This window comes from Mustelus asterias, chromosome 5, assembly GCF_964213995.1.
Source record: "Mustelus asterias chromosome 5, sMusAst1.hap1.1, whole genome shotgun sequence".
Lineage (NCBI taxonomy): Eukaryota > Metazoa > Chordata > Chondrichthyes > Carcharhiniformes > Triakidae > Mustelus > Mustelus asterias.
The window spans coordinates 9,372,727-9,397,069 of NC_135805.1; the positions used below are offsets into that span (position 1 = coordinate 9,372,727).

The 24,343-nt window shown below is 48.2% G+C and overlaps 1 protein-coding gene across 1 annotated transcript in view; it reads left to right on the forward strand.

Moving 5' to 3' along the window:
• The window catches only part of LOC144493945 (dynein axonemal heavy chain 8-like), a 1,745,965-nt gene that overhangs the window by 1,105,356 nt on the left and 616,266 nt on the right, over positions 1 to 24,343 (forward strand). Inside the window, exon 41 of the mRNA XM_078213522.1 lies at positions 3,296 to 3,459. Within this exon, the coding sequence (XP_078069648.1) occupies positions 3,296 to 3,459 (164 nt within the window). The remainder of the gene's footprint in view (positions 1 to 3,295; positions 3,460 to 24,343) is intronic.

A 24,343-nucleotide genomic window follows, 5' to 3' on the forward strand; every position in this document is an offset into this window, starting at 1 on the left:
TTTTGTCTTTTAAAAAGCATTTCGATAGTTACATGGGTAAAATGAGTATGGAGGGATATGGGCCAAACGCGGGCAATTGGGATTAGCTGAGGGGTTTAAAAAAAAGGGCAGCATGGACAAGTTGGGCCAAAGAACCTGTTTCTTTGCTGTAAACCTCTTTGACTCTATGACCTGCATATCATATGATGTCCTTCACTGAATATTCAAAGCTCACTGATGTGGTGTTCACAACAGATTTAGGATGAAAGGAAACAGTTGAGGGGTTCCTGCCAAAAGCGCTAAGTTCACTACAACCCCCAGGAGGTTGAGGCACTGCCCCTTGGCACAGATTGGAATTGTAAGGTTGGCATTTGGCCATTCCAGTTTGGCAGTGCCAGCCTGTGTCAATATGTGCCAAGATGCCGTGTCAGAGGCAGGAGCCCAATTTTGGGGAGGGAGGGGGGTCCCATTATATGTGGTGGGGGGGGCATGGCAAGGCCTTTGAAGGGAGGGACTTGCCAGTGACAGGGGGCATGGCCATTGAAAGGGGGAATTTGCAGTAACAGGGGATGGTCGAATAAGCATTGAGGGGGGAGCACGGGTAATGAGTGGGGCTTGAAGTGACAGGGGAGGGAGCGGGCATGGGGGAGGGGATCCAGTGGTGATAATGCTGTGGTGGTTGTGGCAGGGGGCTTTGCCCCCCCTGATAATTGTGCAGTGGGACAGGGCAGTGGAGGAGTGCCCCAATCATTGTGCCATTGCGAGGGGAAAGTCCCCGATACCTTCTTGATGGGGGTGGGGGCTGAGTGGAGTTTAAGGTCAGTTCTGATCGGAATGCCCTTTAAAGATGGTGCCCAATTTCTGTGGAGCCAGCCATGCCTTGATTCTCTTTGTCAAAGTTCCAGAAAACCTGGCCTGAAAACTCGGGACCGTATCTGGAGAGATATGCACTGGTTTTCAGTCAGAACCTGATACACTGACAAATTATCAGAACATTCCGCCCATAGTCTAGAAATGGGTTGGTCCCACACCAATTTTATAGGTGTTTGCTGGTGTTACATTGCTTTTGGCAGCTTTCAAAAAAGTTTCACTGCAGTCATCAGTGATCTGGGGCAGCTCCTTTTGGACTGGAAGGTGTAAAATGAACAGCCAATCAGGCAGGAGAGAGCGAGAACAGCAGGTCAAGAGGGACACTGCACTGGCTTAACTGTCGGATGCAGCAGAAATATTTTACAAAGGCTAACTTGACTGTTGGGACCCAGGGGGCAGTATCATCAGCCTCGGGTAATGTTATCAATAGTTGTCCCACAGAGGTCTGTTTGGTCACCTCTTCAGTTTAATAACTCCATAAATGTGCCTGGAGTTTGTGGTGTCAAGCACAATGGCTAAATTTGTAGCTGATACAAAGGTAATACCAGTGATGAACTCCAAAGCTGAAAAGAATAAGCCATGGGGAGATTTGAAAATACCTGGGAATTGAGAAGGCATGTAGCAGATAACATTTAATGCAGAGAAATGTCAAGTGCTTCACAATGGGGATAGAAAGAAAATCATAAGGTGCATGGAAAATCAAAGAGTCTGATCGATAGTAAATTGAAATGATTAGAACAATGGCATTATGTAAAACAAACACATTTTTGGAATGGAGGAATAAGCTAATATTAAGCTAAATAATGATAAGATTGCATGCGGAACGCAAAATCGAGTTCACACCTAATTTCTCACTGTATGCAGTGTTACTGGCTCTGTTTTGCCAGAGGGATCGGATTCACGTCCATGTCATTAATGAGTCCTGGACAGCATCTTCCAGGCTCACTTGAACTTAGCTCCTTGCCAGTTGGCCCTCAACGAGAATAACAGCTGGTCCCCATCAGCGGAGAGCAGACATAATGACCTCGCCGGGGGGATCGGAAGCCAGTGAAGCCCACAGATGGCCAGGGACATGGCCGGGCAGTGCCCAGGGGTCAGTGCCAGCCTGGCAATGCCCAACAGGTGCCATGGCACTGCCCACCGAGGACCATAGCTGCGTTAGGACAGTGCCAAGAGGGTGAGCTCTGGGTGTGGGTGTAGCTAAGTAGGAGTGCAGAGCAAGAGCTGTGGAATGGGTAAGCTCTGCAATGGGTGAGCTCTGCAAATGGCAAGGGGTGAGCTCTGCAAGGAGGAACTATGCAGGGGGGAGCTTTGCAGACTGGGGTGATCAGCGGAGTTGGGGGGGTGATCAGCAAAAGAGGGGTAACGGGCATAAGGAGTGATCGGCAAGGAAGGGACATGCAGGGTGGGCCACAGAGGGGGTTGTGACAGGGAGCTCATCAGGAGGGTACCGACGCTCATGACCTGTGTGCCTGTGTTGCCTAGGTGGGGGGTGTTACACTGGATGGAGGGGGGGGAGGCAGGTTGCAGCAGCTCTCCCAGTTCACTGGGACATTGGAGCACCTGTGCGATGGTGCCCTGTTAAGCCTGTAGCTAGCTTCGCCAGTGAGCTTAGGCTCTGCCCACCCCCCAAACTGGTGAGAATCACACATCCGTTCAAAAAAGTGACAGAGTTCATAAGATTGCATTTTCAAACTCACCCAAAAAACAGGTCTGAAACTCTCCCGTTTTCTCCTCATTCGGCCATTCCATTTTTTTAATAAGATTGCGCCCTTAGAATTTTTTCAGTAAGATTGTGCCCTGAGATTTTTTGGGAGGTAAATTCTGCCCCTCATACTTTTTAAACTGTGCTCCCTAGTTCTAGACTCCCCCACCTGTAAAAGGCTGAAATGAAAATACTAAAAGGTATATGTCCCACTCAAGGTGACATGTGACTTGGAGTGACTGTGATAAACTTATCTTCCTCATATTTCCTAACCAATCTGCAGCCAGGGACACAATTGACCATGGTATCCTCTCCTCAAATATCCAGCTGCATGGGTCTGTCCTCATCTAGTTGCATTCCTTTTTATTCAGTCAAAGCCAAAGAATCATTTCTCTCCCAACATGTTACAGATAATTTTATGTTGTAGTGCAGAGATATGAATAATGTTGGTAGGAACTCCAATTCTATTTCCATCATCTCACTGACCAGGAATCTGTCCCACTCTTACTGCTTGCTATTGGCATATGCTGAAAAGATGTTTAGGTTGATTCTCCATTTGTTTGGCTGCATAATGAACACAACATCCTTGACCATGAAGCCCTGGAGTAGAACGTGAACCCAGAGTTTCTGGCTCAGAGGCAGTGATGCTATCAATGCACCACAAGATCTCCCCGTAATATCACTGCAGTTTTTATTTTTTTCAAAGCTTTGTAGATGATGAATTGTACTAATATTTTCTAGGAAGCAAAACGCTTTCAAAATGTTGATAAATCATGGATAAAAATCATGCAGCGAGCCCATGAAATTCCAACAGTCGTCCAGTGTTGTGTTGGAGATGACACAATGGGACAGCTTCTACCCCACTTACAGGAACAACTGGAGGTTTGCCAAAAATCCCTAACAGGGTAAGAAAGTCAGAAACTGCATAATATTTGCATGTTACATGTATGGTATGCAACCAAAGATGTATAAGCAATAAGGTAAATAAGATCAGAGGATTGAATGCATGGCTCAATGTGGGAGCAGTGGATTTCAATTCATGGAGCATTGGCAACAATACTGGGGAAAGAGGGAGCTGTACTGTTGGGATGACAGTCACTTGAACTGCAGCAAGGCTGGTGTTCTGGTATATTATACAACTTGGTCTGTAGATAGGCTTTAAAGGAAATAATTGGGGGATATTTATAAACTTAATGACCAATGACAAGACAAGAGTGCAAGGTAGCAATTCAGAGAATAGGATAGTAAGTAGTCTCACAACACCAGGTTAAAGTCCAACAGGTTTATTTGAACATAAGAACATAAGAACATAAGAAATAGGAGCAGGAGTAGGCCATCTAGCCCCTCGAGCCTGCCCCGCCATTCAATAAGATCATGGCTGATCTGACGTGGATCAGTACCACTTACCCGCCTGATCCCCATAACCCTTCATTCCCTTACCGCTCAGGAATCCATCCATCCGCGCTTTAAACATATTCAGCGAGGTAGCCTCCACCACCTCAGTGGGCAGAGAATTCCAGAGATTCACCACCCTCTGGGAGAAGAAGTTCCTCCTCAACTCTGTCTTAAACCGACCCCCCTTTATTTTGAGGCTGTGTCCTCTAGTTTTAACTTCCTTACTAAGTGGAAAGAATCTCTCCGCCTCCACCCTATCCAGCCCCCGCATTATCTTATAAGTCTCCATAAGATCCCCCCTCATCCTTCTAAACTCCAACGAGTACAAACCCAATCTCCTCAGCCTCTCCTCATAATCCAAACCCCTCATCTCCGGTATCAACCTGGTGAACCTTCTCTGCACTCCCTCCAATGCCAATATATCCTTCCTCATATAAGGGGACCAATACTGCACACAGTATTCCAGCTGCGGCCTCACCAATGCCCTGTACAGGTGCATCAAGACATCCCTGCTTTTATATTCTATCCCCCTCGCAATATAGGCCAACATCCCATTTGCCTTCTTGATCACCTGTTGTACCTGCAGACTGGGCTTTTGCGTCTCATGCACAAGGACCCCCAGGTCCCTTTGCACGGTAGCATGTTTTAATTTGTTTCCATTGAGATAGTAATCCCATTTGTTATTATTTCCTCCAAAGTGTATAACCTCGCATTTCTCAACGTTATACTCCATTTGCCATATCCTCGCCCACTCACTCAGCCTGTCCAAATCTCTCTGCAGATCTTCTCCGTCCTCCACACGATTCACTTTTCCACTTATCTTTGTGTCGTCTGCAAACTTCGTTACCCTACACTCCGTCCCCTCCTCCAGATCATCTATATAAATGGTAAACAGTTGCGGCCCGAGTACCGATCCCTGCGGCACGCCACTAGTTACCTTCCTCCAACCGGAAAAACACCCATTTATTCCGACTCTTTGCTTCCTGTCGGATAGCCAGTCCCCAATCCACTTTAACACACTACCCCCAACTCCGTGTGCCCTAATCTTCTTATTTCTTATAATCTTATAATCTTAAGATTATAAGATTATAATCTTATAAGATTATAATCTTATAAGATTATAATTTTATAATCTTATTTGGTAGCACAAGCTTTCAGAATGCTGCTCCTTCATCAGGTGAGTGAATTCATTTCATTTCACCTGATGAAGGAACGGTGCTCCAAAAGCTCGTGCTACCAAATAAACTGTTGGACTTTAACCTGGTGTTGTGAGACTACTTACTGTGCCTACGCCAGTCCAACGCCGGCAACTCCACATCGAGAATACTGGTGCACAATCATAAGTGTGCACCAGTAAAATGGGTCAGAGTAGAGATCAATGATAAAAGGAAAGAATTAAAGGTTCTTTAAGTTCAAGTTTTTAAGTTTATTTATTAGTGTCATAAGTAGGCTGACATTAACACTGCAATGAAGTTACTGTGAAAATCCCCTATGAATGCATGAAGCATTCATAACAATATTAATGGGGTGAATTTTATTGTCCCGACCATCATGGGCAGGGGGCGAACCATGGAAAGGTCTGTTGACCTTGGGTGGGATTTTCCAGTTTCGGGGCGAGCATGGAAAATCCTGAGTTTGTAACACTAATTGTTAATGGGTACGATATCTATCACAGAAATGGTAATTGCAAAGTGACCATGCTTCAGAACTGAATACTTAAGGATATTTGACATTTTAGGAAAAAAGGAAGAGGAGGTATGTTAGCTCCATTAGTAAAAGATGTGATCCGGATGGTATTGAGAAATGATATTGGCTTGAAAAATCAAGATGTAAAATCAGTTTGGGTGAAGATAAGAAACATAGAAAATGGAAGCAGGAGTAGGCCATTCAGCGCTGTGAGCCTATTCCACCATTCATTATGATCATAGTTGATCAAAGAAACTTGTGCCCACTTCCTCCATTATCTTTGATTCCTTCTTCCCCAAGAGCTATATCTAACTCTTTCTTGAAAACATACAGAGGCGCGATCTTACCAACTCTCAGCACCTGTTGATCAGCATTGTGTAGGAGAGGAGAACTGAGCTCAGCAGGAGGTTGGCCAGGGGGCCAGAAAAGTTAGCAGCACCCTCATTGTAGACTGGCTATCTCTGCATAAACATGAAATAGCGCAGACAAAGGGGATGTTTCACTAAGGACACAGCTGAATGTCCTTGCTAACAGCACTGAAACTGTGATTGAGACATGATGAAATGACCATTGTCTGAACGGACATTCCATCCATCTACTACTAAAGATTATGACATTACCGATGGGACGCAATTAAACAGCTATTGTCTCGGGCCTACCTCTTTTACCATATGTAAATAATTTATTGGTGTGTGTGACTAGAAACAATTATCTTTACTAAAAGTTGTGCCCTATAAAAAAGCTAACTGTACACAATTGAGCAGGGCAGGTTGAAGAAGCTGTGCACACCAACGAGGTTGGTATAACAACAGTGCTGCCCAAAAGCAGACTTGGGTCCTCAAGGGGATGCCCACCAAGGTAATCTCAGGCAACAGGGCATGGCAGATAGCAGGCTGCCTCCACCTCAGCTGTGGATCCTGGGAAAACGCCTAGACACAGCAGGTGAGTTAGGAAGATAAATAACTTAGAGTCACAATGTGGGCATAGGTGATGTTAAGCACAATAAGATAGTGAGCACTGATGTAGCCGCCATTTTATGCATGAACAGTCACATTATGCACCCTCCTAGTGCCTCTCCGCTCTCATTTCATTGCAGCATGCCCTTTCATCTTCCACATCTAGGCAGAATGTTAAGAACATAAGAACATAAGAAATAGGAGCAGGAGTAGGCCATCTAGCCCCTCGAGCCTGCCCCGCCATTCAATAAGATCATGGCTGATCTGACGTGGATCAGTACCACTTACCCGCCTGATCCCCATAACCCTTAATTCCCTTACCGATCAGGAATCCATCCATCCGCGCTTTAAACATATTCAGCGAGGTAGCCTCCACCACCTCAGTGGGCAGAGAATTCCAGAGATTCACCACCCTCTGGGAGAAGAAGTTCCTCCTCAACTCAGTCTTAAACCGACCCCCCTTTATTTTGAGGCTGTGTCCTCTAGTTTTAACTTCCTTACTAAGTGGAAAGAATCTCTCCGCCTCCACCCTATCCAGCCCCCGCATTATCTTATAAGTCTCCATAAGATCCCCCCTCATCCTTCTAAACTCCAACGAGTACAAACCCAATCTCCTCAGCCTCTCCTCATAATCCAAACCCCTCATCTCCGGTATCAACCTGGTGAACCTTCTCTGCACTCCCTCCAATGCCAATATATCCTTCCTCATATAAGGGGACCAATACTGCACACAGTATTCCAGCTGCGGCCTCACCAATGCCCTGTACAGGTGCATCAAGACATCCCTGCTTTTATATTCTATCCCCCTCGCAATATAGGCCAACATCCCATTTGCCTTCTTGATCACCTGTTGTACCTGCAGACTGGGCTTTTGCGTCTCATGCACAAGGACCCCCAGGTCCCTTTGCACGGTAGCATGTTTTAATTTGTTTCCATTGAGATAGTAATCCCATTTGTTATTATTTCCTCCAAAGTGTATAACCTCGCATTTCTCAACGTTATACTCCATTTGCCATATCCTCGCCCACTCACTCAGCCTGTCCAAATCTCTCTGCAGATCTTCTCCGTCCTCCACACGATTCACTTTTCCACTTATCTTTGTGTCGTCTGCAAACTTCGTTACCCTACACTCCGTCCCCTCCTCCAGATCATCTATATAAATGGTAAACAGTTGCGGCCCGAGTACCGATCCCTGCGGCACTGATGGTGCCTCCTCCATCTCGAGGAGGCACCATCAGGTAAACAGTTGCGGCCCGAGTACCGATCCCTGCGGCACTGATGGTGCCTCCTCCATCTCGAGGAGGCACCATCAGGTAAACAGTTGCGGCCCGAGTACCGATCCCTGCGGCACTGATGGTGCCTCCTCCATCTCCTTTCAGCGAGGATAGCAATGGAATGGCTGTCCTTCTCTCACACTGTCATGACCTAATGATGCTGGTGTGATCCTGGTATTGAGAAGCCTCCACCCCAACACCGTGCCCCAGTCCAAAACGCAGACCATTTATCTGGAAAAGCCTGTTATCTACACAAGGCCGAAGCCTTGTGGGAGGTGAGTAATTTGTACCATTGGTGCAGATGGTCATTGGCACCCTAACCTCAGAGCATGCAGTATCAGCAGAGATGGCTCATTTCGCACCTTAAAGCCCTGAGATCACCCTGTTTAGTGGCAGTTCACCAGCAGCCTTCCGTCAGGCAGGAGTCAGATATTCTCAGGAGATACGTGAGGAACATTGCTCTGTCTTCACTGCAAGTTATCTGCATCCTTTTGCATCATTTGGTTTGTGGGTTTCCGCATCCTGCCAATGAAAGGAACAATCTATCAACCCCTCCCCAGACCTGAGGAGGACTTATCTGAATTTCCCATGTGTAAGTTTCGGGGCAATCCTCCATATTTTCAAAGGACTCAGGTGAAACCTGACAGTTTAAAAGTGGTCAACTCTGGCTGCTGGTTGATAAAACCTCCCAGAAGGCTCGGCAGGACAAACATAACCTGCCTGTGGACTGCGCTAAGGAAAGGTGTGAGCCCCCTGAATATGCAAGTGGCCAGGCGCGGCAGAAAGGCAGACACACCAGTGATCTAATCATCAGAAGGACAAAGGGAGATGGAGACCAACAGATGAACAGTAAACAGACCAGCAGGGAGACAATGGCCACGGAAATCGGCCCATCCACAGAAGACAAGAAGACCCATCCCACTAATGGGATACCGTTCAGGAAGCTCCGGAGGAGCATTAAAAAGACATTAAAATAACGACCAACGGGGGTCAAAGCAGTTCCAGCCTTCTGTGTTTGGACTTGACTCAATTAAACCGAGACTGCCGGTGATTGAAAGCCCGTTGTCCTTGAAAATCACCGACGGGGGCAGGGAAGTTGGTTGTTAAATTGGGCTGAAGTTAAGATCAAGGGAGGCAGACAAGCCTAACCGAGCTCTCTTCCAGAATCGCAAGCTCATGTGCAGAGGTGAAGACCAACAGCAGCCCAGTTTCGACCCTGCACTAAGACATTCAAGTCCATCACAAAGGAATCCCTTTTAGAATTGTGAGTATCCCAGCCAACCTTGTGAAGCTCCCGAGGATAGGATAGAGGTTGAGGCAAGGGGAGGGGTGGTGTATTGTAATTTTAAAGTTCAGTAATCTTGTTTTGAACTGTGTAAAGTAAGATTTTACGTTGTACCCGTTAGCATTTCTCCCATAGTGATAGTATAAAGTAAAAGTTTTATTCATGTGTGGTGTGGTATTGGAGAGGTTGATTCTGTGGTTAAATAAATCACTAAGTTTTGAAACTCGTTTGGAGTTTGTCTTGCCTCTTGTTCTCTCATCAGTGCACTCTGGCGAGGTCACAGTTTCAATATCCCTTACCATAAATCCGGAGTCTAGAACCGAGGGTGATCTGAGCGATTCGAACCCGCTCACTCAAGGGAGACTGCTGGTCAGGAGATAAAGAACAGAGTTTCTCTGTTCTCTCTCTTGGAGACCTACTCGAGTGGAGTGGGTGCAGGGTGGCCGTTGTCCCACCAACAAGGGAGAGAATCACTCAGGCCTTGGTGGCGGTTTTGGGATGGCTGTGTGATATAAGTATCAGGCTACCGGTCAGGTAGAAACAGGGAGCCTGGTTCCGCGCTCTCTCCTGCGGAGTTGCCCCAGTGCAGCTCACGTGAAATTTCAAGGCCTGTAAGAGAGGGACACTCACAGCTATCGGCAGACCCCCAAATACTGGCCTGTAAGTGGAGTAAAGAGAAAGATCCCGCTACACATGTGCTCTCTACATCCCCCCTCCATTAGACTCCCAGGTGTGTAGTGGTGGCCTACACGCTTACCTCTGAAATCCTCCTCAGAGATGAGGTCACCAGGTTCATGTTGTAAACCGTGCCCCCGTGAGCCACACTGGCAAGGTTTGAATATTCAGTGAGGATGGAAGGGATGGTGGGATGGTTCATGAAGAACATATTAAAATATTAAATTAAGGTGCTCGACCTTCCTGGACGGAAACCTCATTCCGTCACTGGCGAAGGACGGGGAAAATCAGAAAAAAAAGACCTCACCAATGAGAATCTCGTTTTCTAACTCTCGTGATATTTTGGGCCCGGGGCTCCATTTCACTCCCAACTAACGTGGGCTTGAAATCACACCCATTCGGCAGGATTTTCTGGCCGTACCCACCGGCAGGAACGTCTGGTCCTGTTGCCAGCCAGTCCCTGCCTGGGGTTATTTGGCGGTGGATGGTGCGAACAATGGGAAACACTGTTGATAGCAGCGGGACTGGAAGATCCCACTGCCAACCAAAAGTTTTTTTTCTCTCATCACATTTGCTTTGTTTTCAAATCTCTTCAAATCTGTGCCATCTTGTTCTTGATTATTTTATGATCGGGAAAAGTTTTTCCCTACCCAGCTTGATCTGGGTTTCAGACAAAGCTCGGCACAACATCGTGGGCCGAAGGGCCTGTTCTGTGCTGTACTGTTCTATGTTCTATGTACTCTGTCATCCAGCACCTTCATGAACATCACGTTCAAATCTCCCCTTAGCCGCATTCACTCCAAGGAGTACAGTCCCAACCTCTCCAAGCTATCCTCCTAACTGAAGTTTCTCATCCCTGGAACCATTCTTGTAAACCTCTTCCACACTCTCTCCAATGCACTCACGTCTCTTCAATAGTGTGGCACCCAGAACTGTACACAATATTCCAGCTAAGGCCCAACTAATGTCTTGTGTAAGGTCAGCATAACCTCTTTGCTCTTGATTTGATTTATTGTCACATGCATCAGTATACAGTGAAAAGTATTGTCTTTTGCACACTATACAGACAAAGCATAGAGAAGGAAAGGAGAGGGTGCAGAAAGTACTGTTACTGTCATATCTTGGGTGTAGAGAGAGATCAACGTAATGCGAGATAGGTCCATCCAAACGTCAGATGGCAGCAGGGAAAAAGCTGTTCTTGAGTTGGTTGGTACGTGTCCTCAGACTTTTGTATCTTTTTCCTGATGGAAGAAGGTGGAAGAGAGTATGTCCGGGGTGCGTGGCATCCTTAATTATGCTGGCTGCTTTTCCGAGGCAGCAGGAAGTGTAGACAGTGTCAATGGGTGGGAGGCTGGTTTGAGTGATATACTGGACTTTGTTCATGACCCTTTGTAGTTTCTTGTGGTCTTGGACAGAACAGGAGCCGTACCAAGCTGTGATACAACCAGAAAGAATGATTTCTATGTTGTATCTCTAAAGGTTGGTGGGAGTCATAGCGGACATGCCCAATTTCCTTTGTCTCCTGAGAAAGTAGAGGCGTTGTTGAGCTTTCTTAGCTATATGTCGGCATCAGGGGACCAGGACAGGTTGTTGGTGATCTGGACACCTAAAAACTTGAAGTGCTCGACCATTTCTACTTTGTCCCCATTGATGTAGACAAGGGCATGTCCTCCACTGTGCTTCCCAAAGTCGATGACTATCTCCTCCATTTTGTTGACATTGAGAGAAAGATTATTGTCATCGCACCATTTCACCACATTCTCAATCTCTTTCCTGAACTCTATCTCATCATTGCTTGAGCTCCGGCCCACTACGGTGGTGTCATCAGCAAACCTGAAAATCTAGTTGGAGGGGAATTTGGTCACACAGTCATAGGTGTATAAGGAGTATAGTAGGGGCTGAGAACACAGCCTTGTCGGGCACCGGTGTTTAGGATGATCGTGGAGGAGGTGCTGTTGCCTATCCTTACTGATTGTGGTCTGTGAGTTAGGAAGTTCAGGATTCAATCGCAGAGGGAGGAGTCAAGCCCCAGGCCATGGAGTTTGGAGATGAGTTTCGTAGGAATAATGCTTTTGTACTCTATGCCCCTATTAATAAAGCCAGGAATACTATATGCTTTATTAACTGCTCTTTCCAGAGAGTACCGGACCAAGCTAGAGTCCCAGGCTAGTCACACAGGCTTTCACCGATAATGGCAATGTCTGTAAGACATGACAGACTACAAGATGAAGGCATATAGAATTGCCGGCACCAATGTACCTCTCCCCAATGAGCTCAATGCATTCGATGCTCGTTTTGAATAAGAGGTCAACGAGAGCACACCTTCTGCCCCAGAAGCCTCAGCCAAACTGATATCCGAGGTCACAATCGCAGACGTCAGATCAGCCTTCACGAAAGTCAACCCACAGAAAGCGACTGGCCTGGATTGCATATCCAGATGAGCACTCAGATCCTGTGTGGGCCAGCTGGCGGGAGTATTCAGTCAGCACAGTTCTGTGTATGGGAAATTGTGTCTTACAAATTTGATAGTTTTTTGAAGGGGTGACCAAGAAAATAGATGAGGGCAGTGCAGTGGAGGCCACCTACATGGACTCCAGCAAGGCTTTCGACAAGGTACCACATGGTAGACTGATCAGTAAGGTGAGATCACATGGGATCCAAGGAGAGCTAGCCAATTGGATAAAAAATTGGCTTGCCAGTAGGAGACAGAGGCTTGTGGTAGAGGGTTGTTTTTCAGACTGGAAGTCTGTAAACAGTGGTGTGCCGCAGGGATCAGTGCTGAGTCCATTGCTGTTTGTCGGTTATATAAATGATTTGGATGTGAATATAGGAGGCATGGTTAGAAATTTACAGGTGATACCAAAATTGGTGGTGCAGTGGACAGTGAAGAAGGTGATCTAAGCCTACAATGGGATCATGATCAACTGGGCCAGTGGGCTGATGTATGGCAGATGGAGTTTAATTCCGGTAAATGCGAAGTGTTGCATTTTGGTAAGACCAGCCAGGGCAGGACTTACATGGTTAATGGTAGGGCGCTGGGGAGTGTTGTTGAACAGAGAGACCCAGGGGTGCAGGTACATAGATCCTTGAAAGTGGTATCTGATGCGCGTTATCAAACACGAGGCTAGATGCTCGGGAAATAAAGGCTTTTATTTACTGTAATGAAGCAGCCAATAATTATATACACGATCCCAGACTGAGGGGTCCCAGCCAGAGCAGGGACTTTTATACCTCTCCCAGGAGGCGGAGCCCGACTGGGATGTACCACAACACTACAGTACAAAGGTGTAACAATCCCACCCTAACCCCAACAGCAACAAGTAGCACAACCCAACAGTAAAATATGTACATCCTTGTAGTACTGGCCAGACCCTGGCTCAGTACTATCCAGTGGGAACCAACGATGGTTCACCACATTCACCCCTCCTTTGGGAACAAAGGCCGGCGGGATACAAAAAAAAACAGAATAAAGTGTCATCAGTCTATAAGTTCAGACGGTCAGGGGGACCGCACCGTCGTTGTGACCTCCTCAATACCGGCGGTGACACCGGAGTAGGCACTTGCGGTGGCGTTCTCCCCAAGGCGGCGTCCAGCTGTTCTTCCACGGACTCACAGGCCGGTTGACCCTGAGGTGACGGTAGTCCATGGGGTCCTGACACGCCCTGCAGTGGCGACCATCTTCTGGGCTCAGGCAAGCTGTACACGGGAGTAAAAGGGTTAAGCAATGGTCCCGATGCTGCCCGCGCCGTGTCCGGGGGAGAAACAAGAGTTAAGGGGTTTGTAACAGGGGGTATGGGAGCGACAGGGGTTGCTACGTCCCCTGCTGGCGCCAGGTCTCGGATCGAGACCGTGTCCTCTCGCCCGTCAGGGTATGCCACATAGGCATACTGAGGGTTGGCGTGGAGGAGATGGACCTGTTCGACCAACGGGTCGGACTTGCGGGCCCTTACATGTCGCCGCAGGAGGACGGGTCCTGAGTACGTCAAACAAGACGGTACTGAGGTCCCCGAGGAAGACTTCCAAGGGAATGAAAACATCCTCTCATGGGGAGTAGCATTGGTTGCCGTACACAGGAGGGAGCGAATAGAATGGAGCGCATCAGGGAGCACCTCTTGCCAACGGGAGACTGGAAGACTTTTTGACTTCAACGCCAGTAAGACAGCCTTCCAGACTGTAGCATTCTCACGTTCCACCTGTCCGTTACCCCTAGGGCTGTAGCTCGTGGTCCTACTAGAGGCAATCCCGTATGAGAGCAGGAATTGCCTCAAGTCATCGCTCATGAACGACGAGCCCCTGTCGCTATGGATGTAGCTGGGGTACCCGAACTCGGGTAAAGAGATCACGGAATGCCTTGATAACCGTGGCAGCGGATGTATCAGAGCAGGGAACAACAAAAGGGAACCTAGAGTACTCGTCAATGATATTGAGGAAGTACACATTCCGATCTGTTGAGGGAATGGGGCCCTTAAAATCGACACTCAGTCTCTCGAAGGGACGAGTGGCCTTGACTAAATGTGCCCGGTCAGGTCGGTAAAAGTGCGGTTTGCATTCCGCGCAAACCCGACAGCTTCTTGTTACGGACCTGACGTCCTCCACCGAGTAGGGCAGGTTGCGGGCTTTTATAAAGTGGGAGAGCCGAGTGACCCCAGGATGGCATAGGTCATTATGGAGAGCCTGCAAACAGTCCACCTGTATACTGGCGCATGCTCCACGCGAGAGGGCATCCGAGGGCTCATTGAGTTTCCCTGGACGGTACATGATGTCGTAGTTATAGGTGGAGAGTTCAATTCTCCACCGCAAGATCTTGTCATTCTTGATCTTGCCCCTCTGCGTGTTATTAAACATGAACGCCACGGACCGCTGGTCCGTGATCAGGGTGAACCGTTTTCCCGCCAAGTAATGGCGCCAGTGCCTGACGGCCTCCACAATGGCCTGGGCCTCCTTTTCCACCGCTGAATGCTGGGTTTCGGGTCCTTGGAGGGTGCGGGAAAAAAATGCGACGGGCCTGCCCACCTGGTTAAGTGTGGCGGCCAGGGCGAAATCAGATGCATCGCTCTCCACCTGAAAGGGGATGGACTCGTCAACAGCGTGCATCGTGGCTTTCGTGATGTCGGCTTTTAATTTATCGAAGGCCAACCGGGCCTCTGGCATTAGGGGAATAGTCGTGGACTTAATGAGCGGACGGGCTTTGTCCGCGTAATTGGGAACCCACTGCGCATAATAAGAGAAGAAGCCTAAGCATCTTCTCAGTGCTTTTGCACGAGCAGGCAAGGGAAGTTCAGAAAGGGAGCGCATACGGTCTGGATCAGGGCCAATGACTCCGTTTTCCACCACGTATCCTAGGATGGCTAAACGGCGCGTACGAAACACACACTTCTCCCTGTTGTAGGTCAGGTTCAGCCGAGATGCAGTGCGTAGGAAATTCAGGAGATTCATGTCGTGGTCCTGCTGGTCATGGCCGCAGATGGTGACATTATCCAGGTACGGGAAGGTAGCCCGCAGCCCGTTCTGGTCCACCATTCGGTCCATAGCACGCTGGAAGACCGAGACCCCATTGGTGACACCAAAGGGAACCCTGAGAAAGTGATACAAGCGACCATCCGCCTCAAAAGCCGTGTATTGTCGGTCCTCTGGGCGAATGGGGAGTTGGTGGTAGGCAGACTTGAGGTCTATGGTGGAGAACACCCGGTACTGCGCAATCTGATTGACCATGTCAGATATGCGCTCTTGACCACCACGACCTGCGCCCTCCACGGACTAGCGCTGGGTTGTATGATCCTATCTTTGAGGAGCCGCTGAACCTCAGATCTAATGAAGATCCGATCCTCAGCGCTGTAACGCCTACTTTTAGTCGCGATGGGCTTGCAGCCTGGCACAAGATTCTGGAACAGGGAGGGTGTGGTGATCTTCAGCGTCGAGAGGCTACAGGCGGGGCAATTTGGAGGCTGCTGCTGTTTTCCCACTGCCAGTGAAGGGAGTGGCCCACCGTACTGTAGGGTTACACTCCTCAAGTGGACCATGAAGTTTAGTCCGAGAAGTATTGGCGCGCAAAGGTACGGCAACACTAGGAGCTTGAAACGCTCGTAAACTGTGCCTTGCACCGTCAAAGTTACCACGCAACTTCCTAGCACGGTGACAGACCGGGACCTCGATGCTATAGAGATTGTCTGTTTGGCAGGTTGAATCCGGAGTCCACACCACCTTCACAGTGTCTGGGTGGATAAAGCTCTCAGTGCTCCCGCTGTCAAACAGACAATAAATCACGTGGTCATTTACCTGGATATTCATCATAGATTTGTCAAGTCTATGAGGCTTGGCCTGGTCCAGGATGATCAACGCCACCGTTGGTTCCTGAGCGCCACTGCAGGCAGCTGAAATCGATGAGGAGGACCCCTGCTGGTCGTTCGCGGTCGGTGCCGACCAACATGGCCGCTCCCATAAGTCACACGTGGGTGATGGCGCCAAACTCAGCGACCCCTGGTGGTCACACACCTCCGACTCCGTCGACCATAATGGTGTCGTCCTGGCCTCGCACGAGGACGAACCCCTCGATGATTTCGACGACGAAGAGCCGAGCTCTGAAGAATCGCAGGCTGCACTGCCGTTCCTAGATTTAGATCGGCACACTTTCGAATAGTGCCCTTTCTTACCGCAGGCGGAGCACAACACAGCCTTAGCGGGACACTGTTGCCGAGTATGTTTCGCTCCCCCACAGAAGTAACACCGTGGGCCGCCCGGAGCTGCTGCCGTCGTCTGGCCCGAGTGTGAGCACGCCATTACGCAGCATTTCGAACCCAAGGGACGAGGAGGGATTGGCGACTGCTCCTGCCACGTTGTCTCCATGTGGTCTTCCGGATACAATACTAAGCTTTTGGAACCGTCTCCAGCATCTCTGCTAGCTCGATTGCCTGGGTAAGGTCAAGGTTACCTTTCTCCAATAGTTTAAGTCGAATGTACGACGATCCGACTCCCGCCACAAACGCATCTCGGGCGAGGTCGTTCATGCTCTGCTCAGCCGACACAGCTTTGCAGTTACAGCCCCTGGCTAGCTGTAGGAGCTCGTTCGCATATTCCTCCATCGTTTCGCCAGACTGCCGTCATCGAGTGGCTAAGAGGTAACGAGCGTGTATTTCATTGGGCGGTTTGATATAACACTTCTTCAGAAGCTTGAGGGCCTTTGTATAATCGGTGGCCGCACGGATCGCGAGGTAGACAGTGTCACTTACCCTCGCATGGAGGACCCGGAGTCTGTCATCATCTGTGGTGACCGCTGCGGAGGCTGCCAGGTAGTCTTCGAAGCACTTCAGCCAGTGGTCGAAGGTGTTAGAGGCGCCCACCGCACGTGGATCAAATGTAAGGCGTTCCGGCTTCAGGATCTGCTCCATACTCTCTTTTTTTTTCGACGAGAGTTTAACAACAGTAAATAAAATTGATGCGCGTTATCAAACACGAGGCTAGATGCTCGGGAAATAAAGGCTTTTATTTACTGTAATGAAGCAGCCAATAATTATATATACGATCCCAGACTGAGGGGTCCCAGCCAGAGCAGGGACTTTTATACCTCTCCCAGGAGGCGGAGCCCGACTGGGATGTACCACAACACTACAGTACAAAGGTGTAACAACCCCACCCTAACCCCAACAGCAACAAGTAGCACAACCCAACAGTAACATATGTACATCCTTGTAGTACTGGCCAGACCCTGGCTCAGTACTATCCAGTGGGAACCAACGATGGTTCACCACAGTATCGTAGGTAGACAGGGTGGTGAAGAAGGCGTTTGGCACACTTGCCTTCATCGGTCAGAGCATTGAGTGCAGAAGTTGGGACGTTATGTTACAACTGTACAGGACATTGGTAAGGTCACATTTGGAGTACCGCAAACATTTCTGTTTGCCCTGCTATAGGAAGGATGTTATTAGAATCATACAGTGCAGAAGAGGCCCTTCGGCCTTGAGCCTGCACTGACACACGGGAAACACCTGAACTCCCACCTAATCCCATCTACCAGCACTTGACCCATAGCCATATTAAACTGGAAAGGGTGCAAAAAAAGATTTACGAGGATGTTACAGGGATCAGTGCTTGGTCCTCTGCTCTTTGTGATTTTTATTAATGACTTAGAGGAGGGGGCTGAAGGATGGATCAGTAAATTTGCTGATGACACCAAGATTGGTGGAGTAGTGGATGAGGTGGAGGGCTGTTGTAGGCTGCAAAGAGACATAGATAGGAAGCAAAGCTGGGCTGAAAAATGGCAAATGGAGTTTAACCCTGATAAATGTGAGGTGATTCATTTTGGTAGGACTAATTTAAATGTGGATTACAGGGTCAAAGGTAGGGTTCTGAAGACTGTGGAGGAACAGAGAGATCTTGGGGTCCATATCCACAGATCTCTGAAGGTTGCCACTCAAGTGGATAGAGCTGTGAAGAAGACCTATAGTGTGTTAGCTTTTATTAACAGGGGGTTGGAGTTTAAGAGCCGTGGGGTTATGCTGCAACTGTACAGGACCTTGGTGAGACCACATTTGGAATATTGTGTGCAGTTCTGGTCACCTCACTATAAGAAAGATGTGGAAGCGCTGGAAAGAGTGCAGAGGAGATTTACCAGGATGCTGCCTGGTTTGGAGGGTAGGTCTTATGAGGAAAGGTTGAGGGAGCTAGGGCTGTTCTCTCTGGAGCGGAGGAGGCTGAGGGGAGACTTAATAGAGGTTTATAAAATGGATGAAGCGGACAGATAGAGTGAACGTTCAAAGACTATTTCCTCGGGTGGATGGAGCTATTACAAGGGGGCATAACTATAGGGTTCGTGGTGGGAGATACAGGAAGGATATCAGAGGTAGGTTCTTTACGCAGAGAGTGGTTGGGGTGTGGAATGGACTGCCTGCAGTGATGGTGGAGTCAGACACTTTAGGAACATTTAAGCGGTTATTGGATAGGCACATGGAGCACACCAGGATGATAGGGAGTGGGATAGCTTGATCTTGGTTTCAGATAAAGCTCGGCACAACATCGTGGGCCAAAGGGCCTGTTCTGTGCTGTACTGTTCTATGTTCTATGTTCTATGTTACCGGGACTGTAAGGTTTGAATTATAGGAAGAGGCTGGATAGGTGGTGGCCCGGTGGTGTTATTGCTAGATTATTAATCCAGAAACTCAACTAATGTTCTGGGGACCTGGGTTCAAATCCCACCACCGCAGATGGTAGAATCTGAATTCAATAAAAAATTTGCAATTTAGAATCTACGGATGACCATGAAACCATTGTTGATTGTTGGCAAACCCCATCTTGTTCATGAATGTCCTTCAGGGAAGAAAATCTGCCTTCCTTACCTGGTATGGCCTACATGTAACTCCAGAGCCAAAGCAATGTGGTTGATTCTCAACCACCCTCCAAAGGGCAACTAGGCCAGCCCATGTCCATGTCCCAAGAATGAATAAAAAGGCTGGGACTTTTTTCCCTGGAGTATAGGAGAACGAGGGGTGACCTTATCGAGGTTTATAAAATCATGAGGGACATAGATAAAATGAATAGCAAGGTCTTTTCCGCAGGGTAGGGGGTCCAAAACTAGAGGGCATAGGTTTAAGGTTAGAAGGGAAAGATTTAAAAGGGCAACTTGTTCACACAGAGAGTGGTGCATATCATAAAATCACTACAGTGCAGAAGGAGTTCATTTGACCCATCGAGTCTACATTGACCTCAATTCCACCCAGGCCCTATTACCGTAACGCCACATATTTACCCTGCTAACCCCCTGACACTCGGGTCAATTTAGCATGGCCAATCAACCTAACCCGCACACCTTTGGACTGTGGGAGGAAACCAGAGTACCCGGAGGAAACCCATGCAGACATGGGGAGAATGTGCAAACTCCACACACACAGTGACCTGAGGCCGGAATTGAACCCGGGTCCCTGGCACTGAGGCAGCAGCGCTAACCACTTTGCCACCACCCGTTGAAGCGTAAATAGCAGAGAATGGAAATATATTGAATGAGCGAGTAGAGGTGGATACAAATACAACATTTAAAAAGCATTTGGACAGGTACATGGATAGGAAATCCTTCGAGGGATATGGACAAAACACAGGCAAATGGGATTAGTTCAGTTTAGGAAACCTGGTTGGCATGGACAAGTTGGGCCGAAGGGCTTGTTTCCATGCTGGATACCTCTATGACTCGAATTCTAAGTTGGGGGGCGGGGTGGAGCGGGGGGGGGGGGGGGGGGGGTGCAGGAGGGGTGGGGGGGCGGAGTGGGGGGGGTGGAGCGGGGGGCTGGGGGCAGGCGGAGCAGTGGGGTGGGGGGGCGGAGCGGTGGGGTGGGGGGGGCGGAGCGGTGGGGGGGGCAGAGCATGGATGGGGGGGCGGAGTGGGGGTGGATCTTACCATTGTACTCTGCAGGCCGATGGGCGGGGCGAACCAGTGAGAAGGCAAGAGAACCGAGAAATCAGGTTCGAGCACAATTTCTTGCCTCTTGCAATCTTACTGGCACCAGATATCTATCGTTTGGCAAGATCAACCTCGCACCTGAAAAGAGCACAAGCCTGATCTCAAAATTTAAATCATATCTAACTGCACTTTAAATATTATTAGTGAGCCTGGGATGCGATCATTCGGGCTCACTTGCCTCGATGGCCTTGTCGGGGAAGGTTCTCTCCAGTGAGGTCTCCATCAACAGGGGCCAGATGTGATGGTCTCACCGGTAGAACCAGAGCCTTTGACAGGTTTCTGTGCCCTCTGCTGGCTTTTGGGTGATTTAGACCCCGTCCACTCCCCCTAATGATTGTTTTCAAGTTTTGCCTAATTTTCTTGACTATGTTTGAGATTTGATTTTTAAGTCACCAAAAAAGCAACGCAAATTTCTCCCATTTTTGCGCTCATTTGGCCCTTTGAATCTTTTTGGTAAGATCACCCCCATGGGCTTTGTGAGGGTATGGGTGAAATCACACTTCTATTTACATGTGCCTGAGATTGTGGGAGAATCAAGTGTTGTTCAAGTACTACTATGTGCATTTAGTGCAAGGGATCTGCATATTAGCATAGTTTTGCACATGCAAAGGATCAAACCAACAAACCTGAAGAACCTGGGAGTGGGTAAGAATGTAGGTGTCTTGAGTGCTGTCTGGGTATGAGCACAAGCATTCTGGATTTGTCTTCTTTGATCACATAGCTTGCACATTCAGAGAGAGGAATTCTTTTCTATTTATGAATGTGGCTGGCTGCTGCCAGGGAGCTCCGAAGGTCACATATGTGCAGTCAATTTTACCTTGCACTGGGCAAAATCTGAGATTACTGAAAGTCCCAACACTCTTACAGTCTGGCTTTCAGAATCCAGGCCGATTGGACAAAACTGTGCACTCTGCTGAACTGAGCATGTGTCATCTCCTGGTGTGTACTTGTGCAGCATTGCCCAGTCAGTGACGCACAGGTACATAGTGGATACCTGGAAGAAGCCATGAACAAATGGAGCCGGCACAGTGGTTAGCACTGCTGCCTCACAGCGCCAGGAACCCGAGTTCTATTCCGGCTTTAGGTGACTGTATGGAATTTGCAAAGATTTTAAAAGATGCAATGCAACAACTCAGAAAAATTATGTCAACAGCACTTCCAAAGTCACAAACTCCGACACTCTAGAAGAACAAGGACAGCAGATGTATGCGAATACCACCACCTGCAAATTTCCCGCCAAGCCACACACAATCATGACTTGGAAATAGAAACATAGAAACATAGAAAATTACACCACAAAACAGGCCCTTCGGCCCCACAAGTTGTGCCGAACATATCCCTACCTTTTAGGCCTACCTATAACCCTCCATCCTATTAAGTCCCATGTACTCATCCAGGAGTCTCTTAAAAGACCCTATTGAGTTTGCCTCCACCACTGACGGCAGCCGATTCCACTCGCCCACCACCCTCTGTGTAAAAAACTTCCCCCTAACAATTCCCCTGTACCTACACCCCAGCTCCTTAAACCTGTGTCCTCTCGTAGCAGCCATTTCCACCCTGGGAAAAAGCCTCTGAGAGTCCACCCGATCTACGCCTCTCAACATCTTATATACCTCTATTAGGTCTCCTCTCATCCTACGTCTCTCCAAGGAGAAAAGATCGAGTTCCCTCAGCCTATCCTCATAAGGCATGCCACTCAATCCAGGCAACATCCTTGTAAATCACTTCTGCACCCTTTCAATCTTTTCCACATCCTTCCTGCAATGAGGCAACCAGAACTGAGCACAATACTCCAAGTGGGGTCTGACGAGGGTCTTATATAGCTGCATCATTATCCCCGGACTCCTAAACTCAGTCCCTCGATTGATAAAGGCCAGCACACCATACGCCTTCTTAACCACCTCCTCCACCTCCGGGGCCGATTTTAGAGTCCTATGGACCCGGACCCCAAGGTCCTTCTGATCCTCCACAGTACTAAGAGTCTTTCCCTTTATATTGTACTCCTTCATCCAATTTGACCTGCCAAAATGGACCACTACGCATTTATCTGGTTTGAAGTCCATCTGCCACTTCTCCGCCCAGTCTTGCATCCTATCAATGTCCCTCTGTAACTTCTGACATCTCTCCAGACTATCCACAACCCCACCAACCTTCGTGAAAGGAAAGATAGGTTATGAAGTTAGGCTAGCTCTAAATATAAAAAATGATAGCAAAAGCTTTTACAAATATATAAAAAGGAATAGAGTGGCAAGAGTGAATGTTGGACCCTTGGAGGACGAGAGGGGGGATTTAATAGTGGGAAATGAGGAAATGGCTGAAATTTTAAATCAGTTTTTTGTGTCGGTCTTCACGGTGGAAGACACAAATAATTTACCGAATATTAACGATAGAGGGTTGGTAGGAGGAGAGGTACTCAATACAATTAATGTTACCAGGGAGGCAGTGCTTGGTAGACTAACAGGACTGAAGGTGGACAAGTCCCCGGGCCCGGATGGAATGCATCCCAGGGTACTGAAGGAAATGTCAGAGGTAATAGCGGATGCGTTAGTGGTAATTTATCAAAATTCGTTGGATTCTGGGGTAGTGCCGGCGGATTGGAAAACGGTTAATGTTACGCCGCTGTTTAAAAAAGGAAATAGACAAAAGGCGGGTAACTACAGGCCCGTTAGCTTAACGTCTGTAGTTGGGAAAATGCTGGAATCCATCATTAAAGAAGAAATAGCAGGCAATTCTGGATAAGAATGGTTCGATTAAGCAGACGCAGCATGGATTCATGAGGGGAAAGTCGTGCTTGACGAACTTGTTGGATTTTTATGAAGATGTGACTAGTGCGGTTGACGGAGGGGAACCGGTGGATGCGGTGTTTTTGGATTTCCAAAAGGCGTTTGATAAGGTGCCTCACAAAAGGTTGCTGAAGAAGATTGGGTCACACGGAGTTGGGGGTAGGGTGTTAGCGTGGATTGGGGATTCACTATCCGACAGGAAGCAGAGAGTCGGAATAAATGGGTGCTTTCCTGGTTGGCGGATGGTAACTAGTGGCGTGCCGCAGGGATCGGTACTGGGGCCTCAACTATTTACCATTTATATAGACGATCTGGAGGAGGGGACTGAGTGTAGGGTAACAAAGTTTGCAGACGACACAAAGATAAGTGGAAAAGTGAATCATGTGGAGGGTGTAGAAAGTCTGCAGAGAGATTTGGACAGGCTGAGTGAGTGGGCGAGGATCTGGCAGATGGAGTATAACGTTAACAAATGCGAGGTTATTCACTTTGGAAGAAATAATAGCAAATTGGATTATTATCTAAATGGAAAGAAATTACAACATGCTGCTGTGCAGAGTAACCTGGGGGTCCTTGTGCATGAGACGCAAAAACCCAGTCTGCAGGTGCAACAGGTGATCAAGAAGGCAAATGGGATGTTGGCCTATATCGCAAGGGGGATAGAATATAAAAGCAGAAATGTCTTGCTGCATCTGTACAGGGCATTGGTGAGGCCGCAGCTGGAATACTGTGTGCAGTATTGGTCCCCTTATTTGCGGAAGGATATATTGGCCTTGGAGGGAGTGCAGAGAAGGTTCACCAGGCTGATACCAGAGATGAGGGGTGTAGATTATGAGGAGAGACTGAGCAGATTGGGTTTGTATTCATTGGAATTTAGAAGGCTGAGGGGGGATCTTATAGAGACCTATAAGATAATGAAGGGGCTGGATAGGGTAGAGATGGAGGGATTCTTTCCACTTAGAAAGGAAACTAGAACTAGAGGGCACAGCCTCAAAATAAAGGGGGTCGGTTTAGGACAGAGTTGAGGAGGAACTTCTTCTCTCAGAGGGTGGTGAATCTCTGGAATTCTCTGCCCACTGAAGTGGTGGAGGCTACCTCGTTGAATATGTTTAAGTCACGGATAGATGGATTCCTGATCGGTAAGGGAATTAGGGATTATAGGGATCAGGCGGGTAAGTGGAACTGATCCACTTCAGATCAGCCATGATCTTATTGAATGGCGGGGCAGGCTCGAGGGACTAGATGGCCTACTCCTGCTCCTATTTCTTATGTTCTTATGTGTCGTCGGCAAACT